The sequence below is a fragment of the Camelina sativa genome, chromosome 20 (genome assembly GCF_030686135.1).
Source record: "Camelina sativa cultivar CO46 ecotype springtype chromosome 20, ASM3068613v1".
Taxonomy (NCBI): domain Eukaryota; kingdom Viridiplantae; phylum Streptophyta; class Magnoliopsida; order Brassicales; family Brassicaceae; genus Camelina; species Camelina sativa.
Window position 1 is genome coordinate 26,998,517 of NC_141899.1, and position 19,631 is coordinate 27,018,147.

At 31.4% G+C, this 19,631-nt stretch overlaps 1 protein-coding gene and 2 pseudogenes across 4 annotated transcripts; 1 reads left to right on the forward strand and 2 right to left on the reverse strand.

The window, feature by feature from the left end:
* Nucleotides 1-4,338: 4,338 nt before the first annotated feature.
* Nucleotides 4,339-7,267, reverse strand: LOC104771354 (uncharacterized). 2 transcript variants are annotated; one of them, XM_010495872.3, is made up of 7 exons: nt 6,753-7,267; nt 6,129-6,539; nt 5,909-6,049; nt 5,705-5,812; nt 5,381-5,609; nt 4,742-4,996; nt 4,339-4,645 (listed from the first exon to the last, which is right to left on the reverse strand). In XM_010495872.3, exons 1-7 carry the CDS (start codon nt 6,870-6,872, stop codon nt 4,563-4,565), a joined length of 1,347 nt encoding a protein of 448 aa, XP_010494174.1. In that variant the 5' UTR covers nt 6,873-7,267; the 3' UTR covers nt 4,339-4,562. The 2 variants fall into 2 exon arrangements, with proteins under 2 accessions (XP_010494174.1, XP_087359484.1); XM_087503358.1 differs by having other exon boundaries at nt 6,129-6,535; nt 6,753-7,119.
* A 71-nt stretch (nt 7,268-7,338) lies between these two features.
* LOC104772714 (cyclin-B1-1-like) lies at nt 7,339-11,608 on the forward strand (annotated as a pseudogene). The gene is made up of 8 exons (XR_015592290.1): nt 7,339-7,533; nt 7,579-7,585; nt 8,282-8,430; nt 8,536-8,661; nt 8,751-8,998; nt 9,089-9,442; nt 9,523-9,622; nt 11,522-11,608. The product of XR_015592290.1 is annotated as a cyclin-B1-1-like (transcript).
* Nucleotides 11,609-14,619: 3,011 nt separating this feature from the next.
* LOC104771355 (calcium-binding protein CML37 pseudogene) lies at nt 14,620-15,572 on the reverse strand (annotated as a pseudogene). The gene has a single exon (XR_015593958.1). The product of XR_015593958.1 is annotated as a calcium-binding protein CML37 pseudogene (transcript).
* Between the last annotated feature and the right edge of the window lie 4,059 nt (nt 15,573-19,631).

Below are 19,631 nucleotides of genomic sequence, written 5' to 3' on the forward strand. Positions count from 1 at the left end.
TAGACTATAAGAATATGATGTGCCAACACAATACTGGAAACAAATAATCAAATATACAAATCAGAATTTGAAATTATGTACCCAATCCCTTTAGTAGAAGAGAATCTGAGATTAATTGATTTTTCGTTTCAATCTTGAAGTCACTCTTCCATGAGGGAGAGCTTCTGGTTCGATTCTAGGAGAATCTTAATGGAGAGCTTAATTTTAATGGAGAGCTTCTGGCTCGATGAATCTATGACCCATGAAAATTTGTTTTTGAAGGAAATGAGAATTTGAGAGAAGATAAATGCAAGACGTTTTGATAGCTGGGGGACTTGCGCGATAGTTGCCGTCGAGGACTAATGATGAGTTCGTCAAGAGTATATGTTTTTTTTATCTATCCAAATCTGACCATAAAAGCTCAGAATCTGTTCTTCACATTTTTTACTAACAGTTCTCTTGCATTCTCGCTAAATAAGTATGTTGTTTAAAATTAGATAACATCCAATAACACTTGAATTTAATAGAGTTAAAAAAATAACAACTTGAATAACACTATAATCTAAAAGACTAGATTTGGACCCGTGTTAGAGCACGGATTATAATTTCTTTTATCTGTATTATAATTTCAAAATAAAATATAATTTATAAGACGGTTTAGCATTTTAAACTGAGAAACGATTGTTATTATTTTATTTTTTTTGTATGAATATGGTGGTGAATGGAGATCTGAATGATTTATATCAATGTTTTTTAATCAGGACTGGACCGACCGGTCGGTTCGATCCAACCACAACCCGATAGGTATTTCGGTCATGGTAACCTCTAAAAACCTAACAAATTAAACCCACAAAAAATAGAAAAACCCACTAAAAACCTGTGAACCGGTGGTTGAACTGGAGGGTCGGACCGGGTTGTCGGTCTCAAATTAAAATATTTTATTTTGGTCACACTTTAAACTCAAACCAAATTAAAATAAATGTTGTTATTTATAAAAGAATCAGTTAAAAGTTTAATTTTAGTTATTTAGTCTAATCATTTAAAAGTTTAATTTTAGTTATTTAGTACCTAACTATGTATGTTTTATTTATATATTTATAGAAAAGTAGATGTTATATTCATAAAATATAATCAAACTAATAAACTAATTGACCTGTAATTCAATCGGTCCGACTTGTTGACCCAGTGACCCGAAAGACTTTCGGTTCACCTTCCGGTCCGGTTTTAAAGACATTGATTTATATTAAAAGCTTGGAATGATGTTAGGTCAGATTTTATTTTGAAATCCACATAAAATATCGGAAATGACGATTAAGTGTGATTAATTGCCAAGATTTTATTCTTTTTTACGCCTAACAGTATATTTTTGTGCCTAACACTATATATGGTAACAATATATGAAATCATTAAGATTTTTTTTTTGGAAATTATATAAATCATTGGAATATTATCTATAAGAGGATTCTTTAAGATATTCTTAAGTGTATTTATAATTTCATATAGCCCACGGATTTCATCTAAAACTTTTTTTTTTGTAACCAACCTATATTTAATATATTATCTATTTTGTAACCAACTTATAAAAATTATATATTCTACAAAAAAAAGTTGTGTACTTCCGTTTTATTATACAAAAAAAAAAAGTTGTATACTTTCTTTTTATGATTGAGAGTATATTTTTATCCCCTTTAATAACTTGGTTAACGTTGTGGTCTATCAATAAAATCTTAGGAAAATAAATTGGTAATATTGTGATTGTAGATCTTTGGAAACAACGTGATATTCCGAAAATAAAGTTTGGAATATCTATGAACTATCAATTTGGAATATCTCGTTTAAGATTTTCAGTTACAATTAAGGTTTTATTTGTTACCAGTAATATATGAACTATCAACTTGTAACTAATTAATATATAGATTAATCTATAACCTATTTGTAACCATTTATAACCATTTATTAAAATTATAAAGTCTACCAAAACAATGTTATGTACTTCCATTTTATTAAAAAAGGGATATTATCATTTATTATATATTATCTATATATGAAGAGTTATCTTATGAAGAGTATAGGGTCAGTGTATATCCTATATATAACCTATTTTTATTTTTATGCATTTGTAACTATTTCTATTTTTTATAAAGTCTACGATTTGATACAAACATACGAAAGGAAGATCTTCATATATATTATAACCAAATCTTGCTCCATGATTTATGGATATCATTTATCATTTATCATTTATTATCTATATATGAAGAGTTATCTTATGAAGAGTATAGTGTCAATGTATATCCTATATATAACCTATTTTTATTTTTATGCGTTTTGTAACCATTTATATTTTTTATAAAGTCTACAAAAACTAAGTTGTGTACTTCCCTTTTTAATAAAAGGGGGATTTTGAAAGAATGGTTAAATCTACATAGTCCAATAACACAAGACTTTAAAAGAACTTATAAAACGTTTGATAGAATAACACTGGAATTCATAATTCTATTAAATTCTTTCAAATTCCCATGTCCAATACCCCCACACAACTCAATAACATACAAATAATAGCCCAATAAACTTACAAATTATAAGCTTTACAGAAAAATTGGGCCCGAATGAAACAAATAAAAATAGCCCAGAAAAGAGGAATATAAGTTATTTATTTTATTTATTTTTCTTAATAAAATCCACAATCTTTTCACTTCAAACACTAAAACATTGACAAAAGAATTACTCCAACAGTTTACAAAATACATATGAAAATATTAAATAACAATCCAACCACAAAATGGAAAATAATAATAAATTAATGACAACTAACAACTACAGCAAAATAACAACTTCAACTAAACAATATTAACTTCTAATAATATTTTTTTTAAAGCATTATAAATATACAAGATGATCTCAATTTTTCCTTTAAAAACAGCAAACTAAATTATACTTACTGCAAAACATATTTTTATTAAAATATCCAACAAAACAACATAAGCAACTAAAATTAAATATAAAAATAAACGTGAGATGAATTTACAAAAACCAAAAAAAATATACACAACAAAACTCGGAATACACCTTAATCTAACTACCGCGCATAGCGCGGATCGATTGATAGTTATTATATATAAAATACCAAAATCATGAAAATACTAATAAGTATTTTAGTTATAAATATATCCAGAAAATGAAGAACGGTGGTGAGGCCTCGTTTACAAAGCCTCATGACCTCATGTGTTTGGCACATGCTAAGGAGATTTGGGGAACTACTGATGAGATGATGGTTGATGATGATGGTGATTGGTTGGAACAATCTTTTCTCCTTGGGGTGCTTACAAATTTGGGTGGTGTGACAGTTGATGAAGAAGCTATAAAAGCAAAATTGAGGTTGGTTCCTGTCAAGACAAAGAAAAGACTTGAGGAGCTTTTCTACTTATTGAAAGCTAATGAGATGAAATGCTTCTTGCTAAAGGCTGAGATTTTAATATGACTAGAGAATATGACTAGAGAGAGACATAATCTAATCTAAAATGCATTTGCTCCTTTTGTCTTTTTGGTTTTATGTTGGATAATCGGCTAATTAGTAAGTATCTATTACATTGAGTATTTTGTGACCAAAATGGAATATACTCTTTTGTTTGCTGTCATAATAGTAAAGTAACTAGTTAGTGACCCGTGCTATTGCACGCGCAAAATATTTTCTATAATTGTATATTTTAAATATATAATTTAAATATTTTTACAATATTTGTACGAAATCCAAATATTAGACTTCAATTTGGTTCTTGTGATCGTTCTCTTTTAAATAATTTGTTAGTTAATATTTTTAATAGAGATTAGGTAAGAAATTTAGATAGATACTCGAATTCTTCTTGAATATTTAATTTTTATTTAGTTAGTTGAAATTATCCAAAAAGAATTATAATTTTAAGAAACTATCTAACTACTTTTTAAGAAATACCAAAATTCAGAAAGTACCCATTCCAAAGTGGCTAGTTACTTCACGCCGTTACTTCACTATATATATAAAGTCTTTATTTGAGTATTTAATTTATATAGTTAGTGAGAATTATATTTCTCAAAACCTCTCAAAATATTTTCAAAAATATCCAAAATTCTCAAAATACTCATCTCATATAAGTTATTTATATGTCACATAGTAAAAAAAAAACATAAGGTCATTGAAGTAATTTCCATGGAAGTCAGTAGAGATATAAATAGCACAAAACATTCCATCTTTCTCATTAGTTCACATACTCATTTCAATTTTATATGCGAAAGCAAGCAAACAAAAACAATTACATTCAAACGCAAACAAAAAACAAACATGACAAAGATTAACATGATCAAAATTCATGTCTAATTGCATTTTTAAATAATTATTTCTTTTATGTGGGGTTTGATCAAAACCAATGTCTCCATAAACATTATAATCTACTTGCAAAATAATCACGAAATAGCCTAGCCCGTGCTTCATAGACTGATACAGTTTATAAGGTATAAAGATGTACATACTGTTTTGTTGGAGCAAAAGGTGTTAAAAGCTCAGTGACGAAAAAAATGAGAAAAGGTTTACCGAAACAAACCAACAATCAGTCAACCTTGCATTTATAAACGCAAGCTGTTATGGTCAGTACAACACCAATGATCAATCCTAATAACGCCATTGCCAAGACTGTTGAATCCAACCAAACAGTGTATATATCAGTACTCTGCAGCATTTCTTTCACCCGAACAAGAGTAATAATACCAGTAAGGAAGAATGACATACCAGCAATGGTGAAGTAGATGAGAACTGCCAATCGGTATCTGGTTGTTCCTGGTAAATCGATCTCGAGCGTGCAATGTCGTTGGGACTTTCCCTTTGCGGTTGGATCTGTCAAGATATTTGGCCCTCGTGGTTGTAGCTCAGGTAAAGAAACATTTGTGCCTAGTACTGCGTGTCCGTTGACATCCCTGACCTCGAGCCTTATGGTAACCGGATTTGCATTCCAATCTATCGATATTGCTCCAAAGTTTTGTTGCCCTGCAAGTAATTTTAAGATATTGTGACAAATGTAATCCTCCAAGGGAGTGCCATGTTATATAAACAACAGCTACAATGATAATGTGCAATGTTTTCAGTCTGTTATTAGTTAAACGTAAATCGACTGGATAGATGATAATAACCAATACATGAAAACACTATCCTCGTTGCAATTCACCCAACCATGAAAGCAGCTAACGAAGCTGCTTTCAAACCTACTCACAACAGCTACAATCTGTTATATTCAGTCCTAGGCTAGTTAAGGTTTCAGCAGCTGTGCTTTTTGTATAGTAGACTCTTTGCTTATAAATAGAACTTTTGGATAGCAATGTAAGATGATTGTTCAGAAAAGAAAAGAGTAACGGAATAAGTTGAGAATAATACCGTATGTACATGATTTGAATTTGCAATTTTCATTGATAACTCTCATCGTGCTTGGTGTATACCAGAAAAGAAGCCTAACGATGGGGCGCAAGGGGTGAGGGATAACTTTCTCAACATATTGTACTAGACCACTAGAGGTAACATCATATAATGGGTACCCAACAGAACAATCATATCTAGTGATTTCTCCAAAATGCACATCTCCACTGATGAATATAACTCCATTCCTCTGTTAACGTCAAAGCAGCAAAGAATTAGCGCGAACGAGGAAAAAAGAAAACTGACAGTTGGGAAAAAAAAAATTACTGTCCGACAGTCCCGTACCTTAGTGTCGGATATCAGTTGGAAAAGACGTTTTCTTTCCTTTGGAAAACGGGCCCATGATTCCATATAAAAGAGAGGTCCAGTGGTAGCAGATATATTTGATATCACCTGGACAAGTCAAGAAACCATTTTATTGGATTGGATGACCAATGCTAGATGGAATAAGACACTCAGCTTCATCAACTAAAACAAGATACAGAATACCTGAACGGAAGATCCTATTATAGTGATTTCGCTCCGCGGACCTCTCAATTCTTTTTCGAGCCATCCCCACTGAGTTTCACCCAAGATACTTCCATCACTTGGCAAAGGGTCTCTATGGTACCTAGTATCTAAAACTATAACCTGCAGAAGAAAATTTTCAGTAGACTTACATACAAAAAACTCTTCACTAAAATCTTTACAAAAAGAAGACAGGAGGAACCTTGACTTTACGGTTAGGTGGACCATAAGTATAAGATGCATAAACACCAGCTTGCTTTCTCCTAGGACTATCAAGAGGCTCATCCAAGAAATCAAGCATTAGTTTTTGGTTACGGACTTTATGATCAAACTCTTTTCCAGCGTCATTCAAGCCGTAATCATGATCATCCCAAGTGCCAATAACCTTGGCATTTCTATGAAGACGAGAATAGCCAGGAGTAGCCTTGGCTTTGGCGTATCTTGATTTCATTTCTTCCTCTGAAGAAGGTATAAACCTCGGTGTGTTCCTCCACGGCCCAAAGGTTCTCTCTTTCCCAAAAACCTTAAGTGGTCTTTTGATATCTCCATAGATGTTATCACCCAACCAAATGAACAGTTGTGGATTAAACTTGTTTATTGCATCCCATACTGGCTAAATGTAGCAAAAACCATATATAAAAAAAAAAAAAAATCATGAGATCGAACAAAAAATCGAATCTTACATACCAGGCGAAACGCAACACAGTCCTAACACAAAATTGGGAATACTTACTAAAATATAATCTCCAATTCGAGTTTCACTTACAGAACTGTCCTAACACATAATAAAATTGCGAATCCAGAGAGAATTGTACGATTGGTTTACCTGTGGAGCGCTTTGATTAGCACATGAACCGAAAGCGATTCGAGTGATTGGAGACTCTTGTGCTGCAATCGCGGTCGTAAAGAGCAACGAAAATAACCACAAGGAGGAGAGGGGGTTCATGACGACGTGGTGGGATTTGGGAATAGAGTAGAGAACCCTAGAAAGCAACCATGGAAAGAGGAATGAATCTTCAAGTTTTGTGCCTCGCCCCGGATTCAATTCCGGCGTTTTTCCAGTTACCGTTGGGAATTTTGATACTAAATTAAACTTGGTAACTTTTTAGGTTTTCACAGAATTTTTCTAGTTTCTTCTGATACCTTAGCTTACATTAAATTAAAATACCATTACTTATTTTGCTCCTATGAATTTTCTGTCTTCTGGGAGATGTCAATCTTCTTTATGGGTGATGCAAAATAATTGAAAACGTATCTTTGAATAAATCTCTTTGCAAGAAAAAAAAAATGAAAAAAATCTCATAAGGTCTTATCAAAATAGAATTGTAGATTTGTTAACATGTGCAATAGTTTAGATTTTTATAAATACATAATTTTTTTGAATAACAAATATCTACTATATATATTTGGTAATGGGTGCCAAATGTCATCGTCGCAGTGCATCTCCACTTCATTCAGAGTTAGAAGCATTATTATGGGCGATGGAGTGTATCCGATCCAGAGGGATTGATTGCCGGAGATTCGAGACAGGTTCTGCAGAGTTGTTAGCAATGGTGCAAGTTCTGGAGGAGTGGCCGGCCTTCTCAACGCTTCTGGAGGAGTTTCAGGTACTTAGGGCATGATTATTGGGGGTTGTTAGGGGGGGTTTTTAGATTTTTGGTAGGTTAAAAATAAATCAAAAGTAAAGAAAATAGAGTAGAGACTCTCTTATATAACATACTGAAATTAATCTTAAGAGACGCAATGTGTCCATTTATTGTTGGTCCAAGAGAAAAATAGAGAAGGGAATAAATTTTTTTTTTCCACGATTTCTTTCTTTCAATTTCTTTCTTTCTTTCTCTCTTTCTCTCGTTCTCTCTTTCTCTCCCGATCAAAGTGTCGATCCGCCAAAGGAAGAGCTGGTTTAATCGCAGGCTACAGATTGAGGCAAGTTGAATCGGCGGAGATGTCATCATCGTGACGGTAGCGGTGGCGATTTGAATCGTCGTGGAGATTGTAGCGGTGGTGAATTGACGGAGTATGCGATGCAATCGGAACACCAATAATCAATTCGATTGAGAGGGTAAGTTTATCAGGGCATTAGTATGATTTTAGGTAAACTGTTAGGTTGATTTGATTTTGTTTGCTTGAAATTAGGGTTCTTTGTTCCTTGTTCGAAAATTAGGGTTCTTTGTTCTTTGTTCAAAAATTAGGGTTCTTTGTTCTATGTTTGACTGATATCGTAATTCATACTCCTTATTTCCAGGTTTCTTCTTCGTCTTTCAATTCTAATTTTTCTTCTTCTTCTTCGTATTGCAGAATCCTCTCGTTTCAGAGGATTGAAGGCACACGAGTTTACATTGGAATGCCTGTGAGTTCTTTCAGTTCTGGAATCAAAGGTTGTAGAGGTGATTGAGATAAGCTCAGACAGTGATGAAGAACATAGTTTAGTTCTTGTCCGAAAGAAGAAGGCTACTAAGAAGAAATCAACCACTTACACATCTGTTCTTACCGCTAGAAGCAAGGTATTAATTTTGCTTTGTGAAGTGATGATTCTTGGTTTTGAAAGTAAGAAGATGTTTGGTCTGTTCTAAATTATCTCTTTTTGTTTCTTTCTTTTGATTTTTCAGGCTGCTTGTGGTATAGAGAAGAAACAGAAAGAAGTGATTGTTGATATCGATTCTGCTGATGCTAAGAATGACCTTGCAGCTGTGGAATATGTGGAAGAGATCTACCGTTACTACAAGTCTGTTGAGGTTAGTATACTATTTAGTCTTATATAAATCATGAATCTTTCCTTGTAGAGTGAACTTGTTTTATTTAAAGTTCTCATTTGGATTGGCAGAGTGAATGGAGACCACGAGATTACATGCATTCACAACCTGAGATTAATGAAAAGATGAGTTGATTCTGGTGGAGTGGTTGATAGATGTACATGTCCGATTCGAGCTAAACCCAGAGAAGTTTTACCTCACTGTTAACATTCTCGATCGGTTCTTGTCAGTTAAGACAGTACCTAGAAAAGAACTGCAGCTAGTTGGTCTCAGTGCTCTTCTCATGTCTTCCAAATACGAAGAGATCTGGCCACCACATGTAATAGAAACAGATAACTCTTAAATCATTTGTAGCTTCTGATTATGATTCTTCTTGTCTTCAGCTTCTGAATTATAATTTTTTTTGCAGGTGTCGGACTTAGCTGATATTGCAGACCATGCATACAGTCACAAACAGATTCTGGTGATGGAGAAGACTATATTGTCTACTCTCGAGTGGTAAGACAATGGTTTTAGAGTTTCTTCCATGGTTTTACATTACACTATATATAACATTTCAACAGGTCTCTTTTTGTCTTCAGATGGAGAATATGGTACACTATTTGGCGGAGTTAAGTGTGATGCATTACGATACTACGATAATGTTCAGTCCATCTATGCTAGCTGCTTCTGCAATCTACGCAGCAAGATCTGCTCTACACCAAAGTCCCATTTGGACCAACACTCTCAAGCATCACACTGGCTATTCCGAGACTCAGCTCATGTAAGTAAACAAACCTCTGTCAATTTCTTCATATGGGTTTTGTATATGTGGTTGGATATTGATTCTTTTGTATGAAACAGGGACTGTGCAAAGCTATTGGCGTATCAGCAATGGAAGCAACAACAAGAAGGGAGTGAGCGTCTCTTACTGAAGCAGTTAATCATCTCCCATTTCCCAAAGGTAAAGTTTGAAACCCGAGAAAGTTGGAGAATCCTACAAACCAACGGTAGAGTCCTTGTTACTCTTTACCTCACACACACTTTATTTAATGCTAGTTAAAGTATGATAGTGAGTCATTGATGTTTGTTGGTTGGTTGTGATAAATGTGTTTAGTACTTGTTAGTGTAGGTATTAGTCTAGTCAATCATTATTGATGTTATTATTTGAAGTGTGTGTGAGTTGGTTGTGAAGATGTTTAATGTTTGGTTGTTGTAGTTTAGGGAAGACTTAATTACAAAATTTAAACCAACTAGTTGTAAAAGTAAAAATAACTTACACCTTATAAATTCATTGTCTTCCTCTTCATAGTAACTAGTAACTTACACCAACTAGTCTCTTTGAATCTCTTTTTTCTCCTTTAACACCTTTGAATCTTCGTTCATAGTCTTCCTTATAAACTCGCAAATGAATCTCTTCTAAACCCTTTAACACCTTTCAGTCTCGTTCATAGTCTTTCTTATAAACTTCTTTGAATCTTTTTATTCTCCTTCAACCCCTGTGATATGGATTCTGACGACTACATGAATCCATATCATCCCTCCTCTAGCTATATGAATCTGTTACAAAGTCAGCTTGAAACTCAAAACCTCGACAGTCCTTCTCTAAGTCCATGTTCTGAAACTCCATCTGAACCTGCATCACCTCAAGAAAGCCGCAAGTTAAGGCATGCTTGGTTACCAGCTGATGATAAGATGCTTGTCTCTGGTTGGCTCAACACCAGCAAGGATCCGGTAACTTCTAATCAGCAAAGACGCGGTGCTTTTTGGGGAAGGATTGCAGACTATGTTGGAAAGTGTCTGAATGCTGTAGGTCGGCCAAAGAGGGAGGCGAGTCATTGTAAGCAGAGGTGGGGGAGGATCAATGACTTGGTGTGCAAGTTCGTTGGTTGTTACGAGACTGCTACAAGAGAGAAGTCGAGTGGGCAGAGTGAAGATGACGTGATGAAGGTAGCACACAAAATATTCTCCAATGATCAAGGACATTGGTTTACCTTGGAGCATGCTTGGCGAGACTTAAGGTATGATCAAAAATGGTGTGCATCCATATCTACTAAAGGCAATGGAGTGAAGAGGGGAAGGGAGGATGCACATCCGGTGAATGACATCGATGGATCACAGCCACGTCCTCCTGGTGTTAAGGCTGCAAAGGGGAAGTCGAAAAAGAGCACTAGTACACAACCGGCTGTGGAGGAAGATGGAGGCGATTTCTTGGAGCTTCAGTTGGAACGTGTAGAGAGGATGTATGAGATGAAACAGAAAGATTTCACCTTGAAGGAGAAAGAGTTCGCTATGAAGAAGGAGCATATGAAGCATGTTATGCTTGAAAATCTGATTGCTAAGAAGGATTCACTATCTGAATCCGAGAAAGCTCTGAAGGACAAGCTAATTGATGACATGATGTCATCAAGTTGAATCCGAATTACGCTTGTGTTTTTAGTGTTCTATGTATTTGGTTGTTGTAGTTTCGAATATTGTTGTGTTCTAAATATGTTTGTGTTTTTTGTGTTCTAAGTATTTGGTTGTAATCGGACAAGCTTGTGTTTTTTTGTAATCGGACAAGCTTTATGTAATCCAAGTGTTTCTTGTTTTGGTGTAATCGAATTGTTTCTACTTAGTTTATGTTTTACTTAGTTTATGTTTCAGTTTGATTCAGTTTATGTTTCAGTTTGATTCAGTTTATGTTTTACTTAGTTTATGTTTCAGTTTGATTCAGTTTATGTTTCAGTTTGATTCAGTTTATGTTCTACTTAGTTTATGTTTTACTTAGTTTATGTTTTACTTAGTTTATGTTTTACTTAGTTTGACTCAGTTTTATTTGTGTTTTGATTCAATTTTGTTTGTGTTTGTGTTTTTGTTTCAGTGATGCTTCGTGACACCAAAAGAACAGCAAGATTATGTCATCATGTGACACCAAAAGAACAGCAAATGTGACACCAAAAGAAGGAAACATGTGATGGATTCGGTCAAGATTATGTATTTTCACCACATGTTTTCATCCCCGTGACACCATGTGAAGAGCAATAGGATTCACTTTTGTATAATTATGTACTTTCACCACATGTTTTTACGAGGGTTTTTGTATTTTTGTACATCTACCACAAGTTATCTTTTCATTTAAGACCACAAATTGTATTCAATATTTTCTATCCACATATTTATAGTTTCGACTGTCCCAAAATTTCCTATATATGTCCACTACTAGCACACAAAATATTCACACCAAACCAATGAAAACATAACTCCATCTCTAAATTCTAAACACCAAAACACTTTTCCTTTATTTCCAAAAGCTCCAATATGGCTTCTTCTTCTTCCCATAATGATGATGTTGATGATATACTTGATGAATGTTTTAATCAAACATGCGATCAAATCACCAATCATGTATGGCAAAATCTTCTTACTCCACCAATCCAAAGTCAACCACCACCTAAACCAAGAAAAAAGCAAATTCACATTGAAAGAAATCGAGAAGTCGGTCATGACCACTTGTGGAATGATTATTTCAGTGATGCTCCTACTTACCCTCCCAACATTTTCCATCGCCGTTTTAGAATGAACAAGCCATTATTCATGCGTATTGTCGATAAGCTTGCAAATGAAGTCCCCTATTTTCAACAAAGAAGAGATGCTACCGGAAGATTGGGTCTGTCTACATTGCAGAAGTGTACAACAGCAATTCGTATGATGGCATATGGTTCTGCAGCTGATGCGTTTGACGAATACCTCCGACTTTCTCCAAACGTGGCGCTAGCATGCTTGGACAAATTTACAGATTCAGTCGTAAATTTATTTGGAGATGAGTACTTGAGAAGACCCACACCAGCAGATCTTCAAAGACTACTCGACGTTGGCGAGTATCGCGGATTTCCCGGCATGATAGGAAGCATCGATTGTATGCATTGGGAGTGGAAGAATTGTCCTACCGCATGGAAAGGTCAATACACCCGCGGAACAGGAAAGCCCACAATTGTTTTAGAGGCGGTGGCTTCATATGATCTCTGGATATGGCATGCTTTCTTTGGACTACCAGGTACATTAAATGATATCAATATTCTTGACCGATCTCCAGTCTTTGATGATATTTTGCATGGTCGAGCTCCTAAAGTGAAATACAGTGTCAACGGCCATGAGTATAAATTGGCTTACTATCTGACAGATGGTATCTATCCAAAATGGGCTACTTTTATCCAATCTATTCCACTGCCACAAACTCCAAAAGACGCTTTATTTGCGAGACAACAAGAAGCTGTGCGTAAAGATGTAGAGCGTGCTTTTGGAGTTTTGCAGGCTCGATTTGCCATAGTCAAAAACCCGGCTCTTATTTGGGATATAGTAAAAATTGGGAAAATAATGAGAGCGTGTATCATACTGCACAATATGATAGTGGAGGACGAACGAAATGGGTACAATCTGTTTGATCAAACTGAATTCACACAAAGGGAGTCAAGTGCTTCAGAAGTTGACTACACGCTTCCAACACCCATGCCTTCATGTGTCGCTACTATGCTCAAGAATCGAAATGATGTTCGTGATAAAGAGAAAAATAAATGCTTGCAAGATGATTTGATTGAAAATATTTGGGCAAAATTTGGAGCAAATCAGTATTAAAATTAATCATTCTCTCCATTTATAAATTGCACTTCTGTTGTAATATGTATTAATGTTTTTATTATGTTTTGTATGTTTGAAAATTAATTAAAATGCATTATTTTCTAATTTAATAAAATCTTAAATGTTTACACATTTATATCACTTCTATTCTAATTAAATTTTTTTTAAAAAAAATTTTAAAAATAAGAGACCCAAAATAAGAACCTATCAATAAATAAGAAAATTTTATCTAAGAGATCATGGGTTCTTATTTTTTAAAAAACACACAATTAATTCATATTAAATTTAACAACCCCCTACTAACATACTACCAATAAACTTGGTCTTAGTGCTTCAATGCCTTCCTTCACCCTTATCAAGATCCCAAGGACGTCCAATGTGAAGGCTGATTGCTTAGTTCGTTCTTCCAGAGACTTAGTTTCAGAATCTTTTTTTGTAAACTTTTTTCCTCCAGTTTGGGCAACCAATCGAAGAGTTTTATTTTAATTATTTAATGTGAAGTTGAAAAAAAAAATCTACTATATATATTATAAGATATTTTTTTTAAAAATAGTATGTATTTTATACAATATCCTACTATATTAATTGAGAAGTACAAAAAAGAAACTAACCTTAAAAAGTGTTAAAATTTACATTCAAATGCCATTAAAAATAGTTAAATAAAAGATAGAATCATTAAGGGTAATATTGATAATTAATAATTAATCAAGCCTAATTATCTAAGTAAGCAGAAAAAATCGCAGGTAACATGTCAATCAATCGTTTAACAGCTTAGATTTACCAAATCTAAATACTCTTAACAATAAAATAAATTACTAACCACAATAAGATTATACTCATAATATTTTCATAACCAAAAATAAAAAAAAATGTTTTATTGACAAAGTTTTTCAATAAACATTTTTAAAATATAAAAAGTATAATATAAGCAAGATGAATTTATAATCACAAATGATTATAAATAACATAATAACAAAATAACAAAATAAGTGATTACAAATTTACATATATAAAAACTTATGACCGCGGTTTACCGCGGGTTAGTAGCTAGTATGATATTAAAAAAGGATCAGTTAAAACAGTTTTTGTTTAGCATAAATTTTTTAAAATTATTTCCGAACAATTGTAGCTCCGGACATGATGAGTCATAAATATTTATGTACTAGATTTTAACCCGCGGTATATCGGGGACCTATATTTTTAGTTATATATAATTTATATTGTACAATATAGCTAGGGTTTGTTTGTGAGAATTTGAATATTTTTTTAATATCGATTTTTGGCATTTTTGCATGAAAATTTACACAAAATATAATTCAAAAATGTTAATATAGATATTTGAAGTATGTAATTTAAATGAATTATATATATGTTTGAAATGAAGAAAAATACAAAGAAATCTACATAACAACAAAAGAATCTTAAAAATAAAATAAAAGAGAAGAAAAAAAATACTATAGATGGATCAGGTGAGACACAAATATACAAAGGAATAAGAAGAACTCAAAAGAATAAAAATAATTATATGAAAAGAATTTGAAGTAAGCAATTAACTAGATAAAAGAAAGAAAGAAATGTCCAAACCCCCATATATCAATCATCTCAACGCATCATCAGAACAAACTCGTCGAAACTGAGAACTCCATCACCATTCTGATCATACCCACGAATCATACCCTTACAAGCATCAACGGTACACGACTCGCCGAGCCGACTTAATGTCCTCTGTAAACTCGCCGCCGTGATAAACTCTTCTCCCTCCATCACATACATCCCAAACGCTTCTCCCAGCTCCTTCCTCCTCTCTTCATCACTACCATCATCACCTTCCATAAGCTTCAAAAACTCACCAAAGTCAATAAACCCGTCTCCGTCAACGTCAGAAATCATCACCACCTCCTCTGCCTCACGTGAGGACAACGAGCCGCCTAAGATACTAACGCAGCTCTGTAGCTCCTCCCCGGAGATTTTACCGATCCATATAGTCAAACACGGTTCTCAGCTCGTCCACGTTTAACGAGCTGCTACCGCTACTGCTGCTGGTTCTTGCTTCATCTTCAAGCGTTCTTGAAGATTCTGACTTCTTCTTGGAATATTTCTTGTACAACCTTGACAATGGAGATTTCTGGTTCTTAGAAAGACTCATTTCTTGATTTGAATACAAATCTTGAATACTAAATGGTTCGATAAAGATTCTTTTAAAAATGGTAGGTTATATATAAAGATGAATATGTGAATGCGTGTTTGTGTATAGGTGGGGAGATTCTTGATTGTCCGACGGTTAAAACACGGGTTTGAAAACTTTGGAGAATTATTTAAAGCTAGAGGCGGTTGCGCGGTGGTGGCCGGGAAGTTTCCTCCGCAATGAGTGATGGTGAGGAAAGGTCAAGTTGACAACGACTAAGGGTAGTTTCGTAATAATGAGATGTAGCTTCCCCTACGTTACGTATATTGTGATGTAATATGGACAACATATAGATTAAGCAGTACTTGACTTTGATTGAGTGTACGATGTGTGGACACGTGTTTTTAGTTCTCAAATGTTTTGATTTTTCTTTCAAAGTTGTTAACTGTTAACCGTCATGAAGGTTCTTAATACATATGTATGTAACCGTCCAAATACTATTATACTACGAGATATCTCGTGCTTAAAGCACGGATCAACATTTTAAAAAAAATTTATAATATAATAATAAAAGTTATTGTTATATTTTTAAAAAAATATTATTTTGTTTGAAATAATATTTATTATTAATTATTCTGTAAATCTATTAGTCTATTTGAATACTTATTATTTTAGAATATTATAGTATTTTATTTTTTGACGTATTATTTCAGTTTTCTATTGTTTGTTTGTTGTATTTGCAGCATTATTTTGTGAAATATAAAATAGTAATTTTATTATTATAATTGTGAGAAACTAAAAATTATAATTTATCATCTATATAAATTTAGTTTTACCAACCCGCCAATGTGGAAATTAAAACACACATTTTTCATAGATTGAGTGGTATATCTTCGTTTTTAAAAATTCAAATCACAACATATGCAGAAAAAATTTTGCATTTTATTAATGATAAGTATTATATGAAAATTCCAAACAATTTGTAAATAAAATAAAATAAAGATGATAGGAGAATCATAATTTGAAATCTTCAAATTTAGTTATTAAATATAATTATATTGTATACTTGGATATAAAATCTTAGTTTTTAAAACTGATTGGTTTATATTTTTTTTTTTTTAAAAATATTTACTAATTTTGTCCATAATTTATTAGAGAGAGATTTTTTTTTTATTATTTAGATTTTTTAATATTTGATCTGTGAGTTTTATTTTTTATTTTTAGTTAATTATATTTATTTAAATTAATTAATTAAGCTTAATTAAAAATTTCTAATGGCAATTGAATGTACTTTTTTTACACATTTAAGGTTAGTTTCATATTTGTACTTCCCAATTAATATAGTAGGATGATTTTGCAAGCTAGACAAAAGTTGTATATATATTATTTTTTTGGGGCTGAACGTGTTTTGTTTTTTTTCTTGATAAGAAAACCATCTTTGTTATAAAAGGTATTTGATTTTGCCGCGAATATATATATAAACTAGATTTTAACCCGCGGTACACGACAATATTTTTATAACAAAAAAACTAAATTTTTTAAATATTGTATTTGTTTAGTGTTTAAGATTGTATAATTGTATTTTGATGGTTAATTCTAAAATTTGACCACCTGTATAATAATATTACATTTTTACCTTATTGAATTTTTTATGGCTCTAAAAATTTATATTTTTAGTGTTTTTTTAGATTTAACCCGTAAAAGAACTATTTTTATATTATTATATTTTAAAACTTTTAGTATTTTTAAATTTAACCCATAAGTTTAATATTTTTTAAAACTTTGTACAAAAAATTTAAAAGTGTTTAATCTCTTTGCACAAAAATGTTGATTTTGGTGCAAAATAATTTTGTTTATAGATATGAGTAAAATAATTTTTTTTAAACAATTTTGATTTTGGTGGGACGGGTTGGTATTAGTCCCATAGATGTGTACCCAAAAATTTAATCTCTTTGCACAAAAATTGATATGTTACTTAATCTCTTTGCACAAAAAAAACAAAATCAATCTATATATACATTTTTTAAGTACATTTTGTGTTATACCCTTTTACTTTTGTTTATGTAAAATTTTTATTTACAAAATTGATCCCTACATATTTGCAAAAAATCAGTAAGTAAAATATGGAAAATAAATTTCGATTGCACTAATAATATACCTTAAATATCAAAAAATTAATTAGTTCTTAATCATCTCTACCATCAATTTTTATTTTCCTTTTAAATTAAAAGATTTGAATAGTTTAGATTTTAAAAATGGAAATAATAATATCTTACACATTCAATGTCGATATTTGAAAAATTATGTATTAATATTTACTAACTGATTTTATCTTTTACATAAACCATATTATCTATATATACATTTTTGAAGTACATTTTGTGTTATACCCTTTTACTTTTGTTTATTTAAAATTTTTATTTACAAAATTGATCCCTACATATTTGCAAAAAAATCAGTAAGAAAAATATGGAAAATAAATTTCGATTGCACTAATAATATACCTTAAATATCAAAAAATTAATTAGTTCTTAAATTATCTCTACCATCAATTTTTATTTTCCTTTTAAATTAAAAGATTTGAATAGTTTAGATTTTAAAAATGGAAATAATAATATCTTACACATTCAATGTCGATATTTGAAAAATTATGTATTAATATTTACTAACTGATTTTATCTTTTACATAAACCATATTATCTATATATACATTTTTGAAGTACATTTTGTGTTATACCCTTTTACTTTTGTTTATTTAAAATTTTTATTTACAAAATTGATCCCTACATATTTGCAAAAAATCAGTAAGAAAAATATGGAAAATAAATTTCGATTGCACTAATAATATACCTTAAATATCAAAAAATTAATTAGTTCTTAAATTATCTGTACCATCAATTTTTATTTTCCTTTTAAATTAAAAGATTTGAATAGTTTAGATTTTAAAAATGGAAATAATAATATCTTACACATTCAATGTCGATATTTGAAAAATTATGTATTAATATTTACTAACTGATTTTATCTTTTACATAAACCATATTATTCTCTCAAGATTTTGATTTCTTAATATGGAAACACTTTTAATCGAAAACTTAGATTTGATATATAATAATGTTGAACAGAATCATAAAATATAGCAAATGGAAACACCTTATAAATGCTTTTAAAAACCTTGTAAAAGCGTTTACAAGGTGTCTAAAAACTTTTTAAAAACCTTTTAAAAACTTTATAAAAAACCTTGTAAAAGCGTTTACAACGCTTTTAAAAACCTTTTTAAAAACATTTTGAAAAATTTTTAAAAACCTTTTAAAAACCATATAAATACCTTGTAAAAGCGTTTACAAGGTGTTTAAAAAACTTTTTAAAAACCTTTTAAAACCTTTTAAAACTCTTTTAAAAATCTTGTATAAGCGTTTACAAGGCTTTTACAAGGTTTCTACCTTATAAAACCTTTTAAAAACCTTGTAAATTTTTTTTGGCGTGAAAAACTTTTTGTCAAAAATTTTTATTAAAATTTGACCATATGTATACCGCATACATGACGGACAATTATTTAGTTTTATTTATAATAATGTTACATTTTTGCCTTATCGAATTTCTTATGGTCATAAAATTTAAATTTTTAGTACTTTTTAGATTTAATCCGTGAAATAATTATCCTTGTATTATTATATTTTAAAAATTTTAGTTTTTTTAAATTTAACATGTAAGTTTAGATTTAACCCGTGAAAGAATTATATCCATGAAAGTTATTATGCAGTATACCGTAGATTAAATTATACTATAAATACTCCAATTTATTATATTTAATCTGTGAAATAATTATTTTTACATTTTTTTATCAGCATATTAATAACCATTAAAGATTTCAATTGTTCATATAAAAAATATAGTTATTATTGAATATTAGAGTTTTTAAAGGAAAAAAATATTGTATAGATATTTTTGGCATATGTTATTAAGTGTAATAAATTTGTAAATGTAAATTATTTTAGGAAATTATAAACCAAATTGGTAGAGACATTTTAGGAATCTAATTGATTTTGTTTTTCTATGCAATTTTTTAGAAATTAACTTTGTAAATAAGTATAACTTAAAAGGTAGAACACAAAATGTACTTTAAAATGTAAATATAGATTTGAAAAAGTTTTCATATGACATTTCTCTTAATATGCGAGAGCGAGATTATGGTCATGTTTGTCTCACGGAAGTCACATCACCCTCGAGC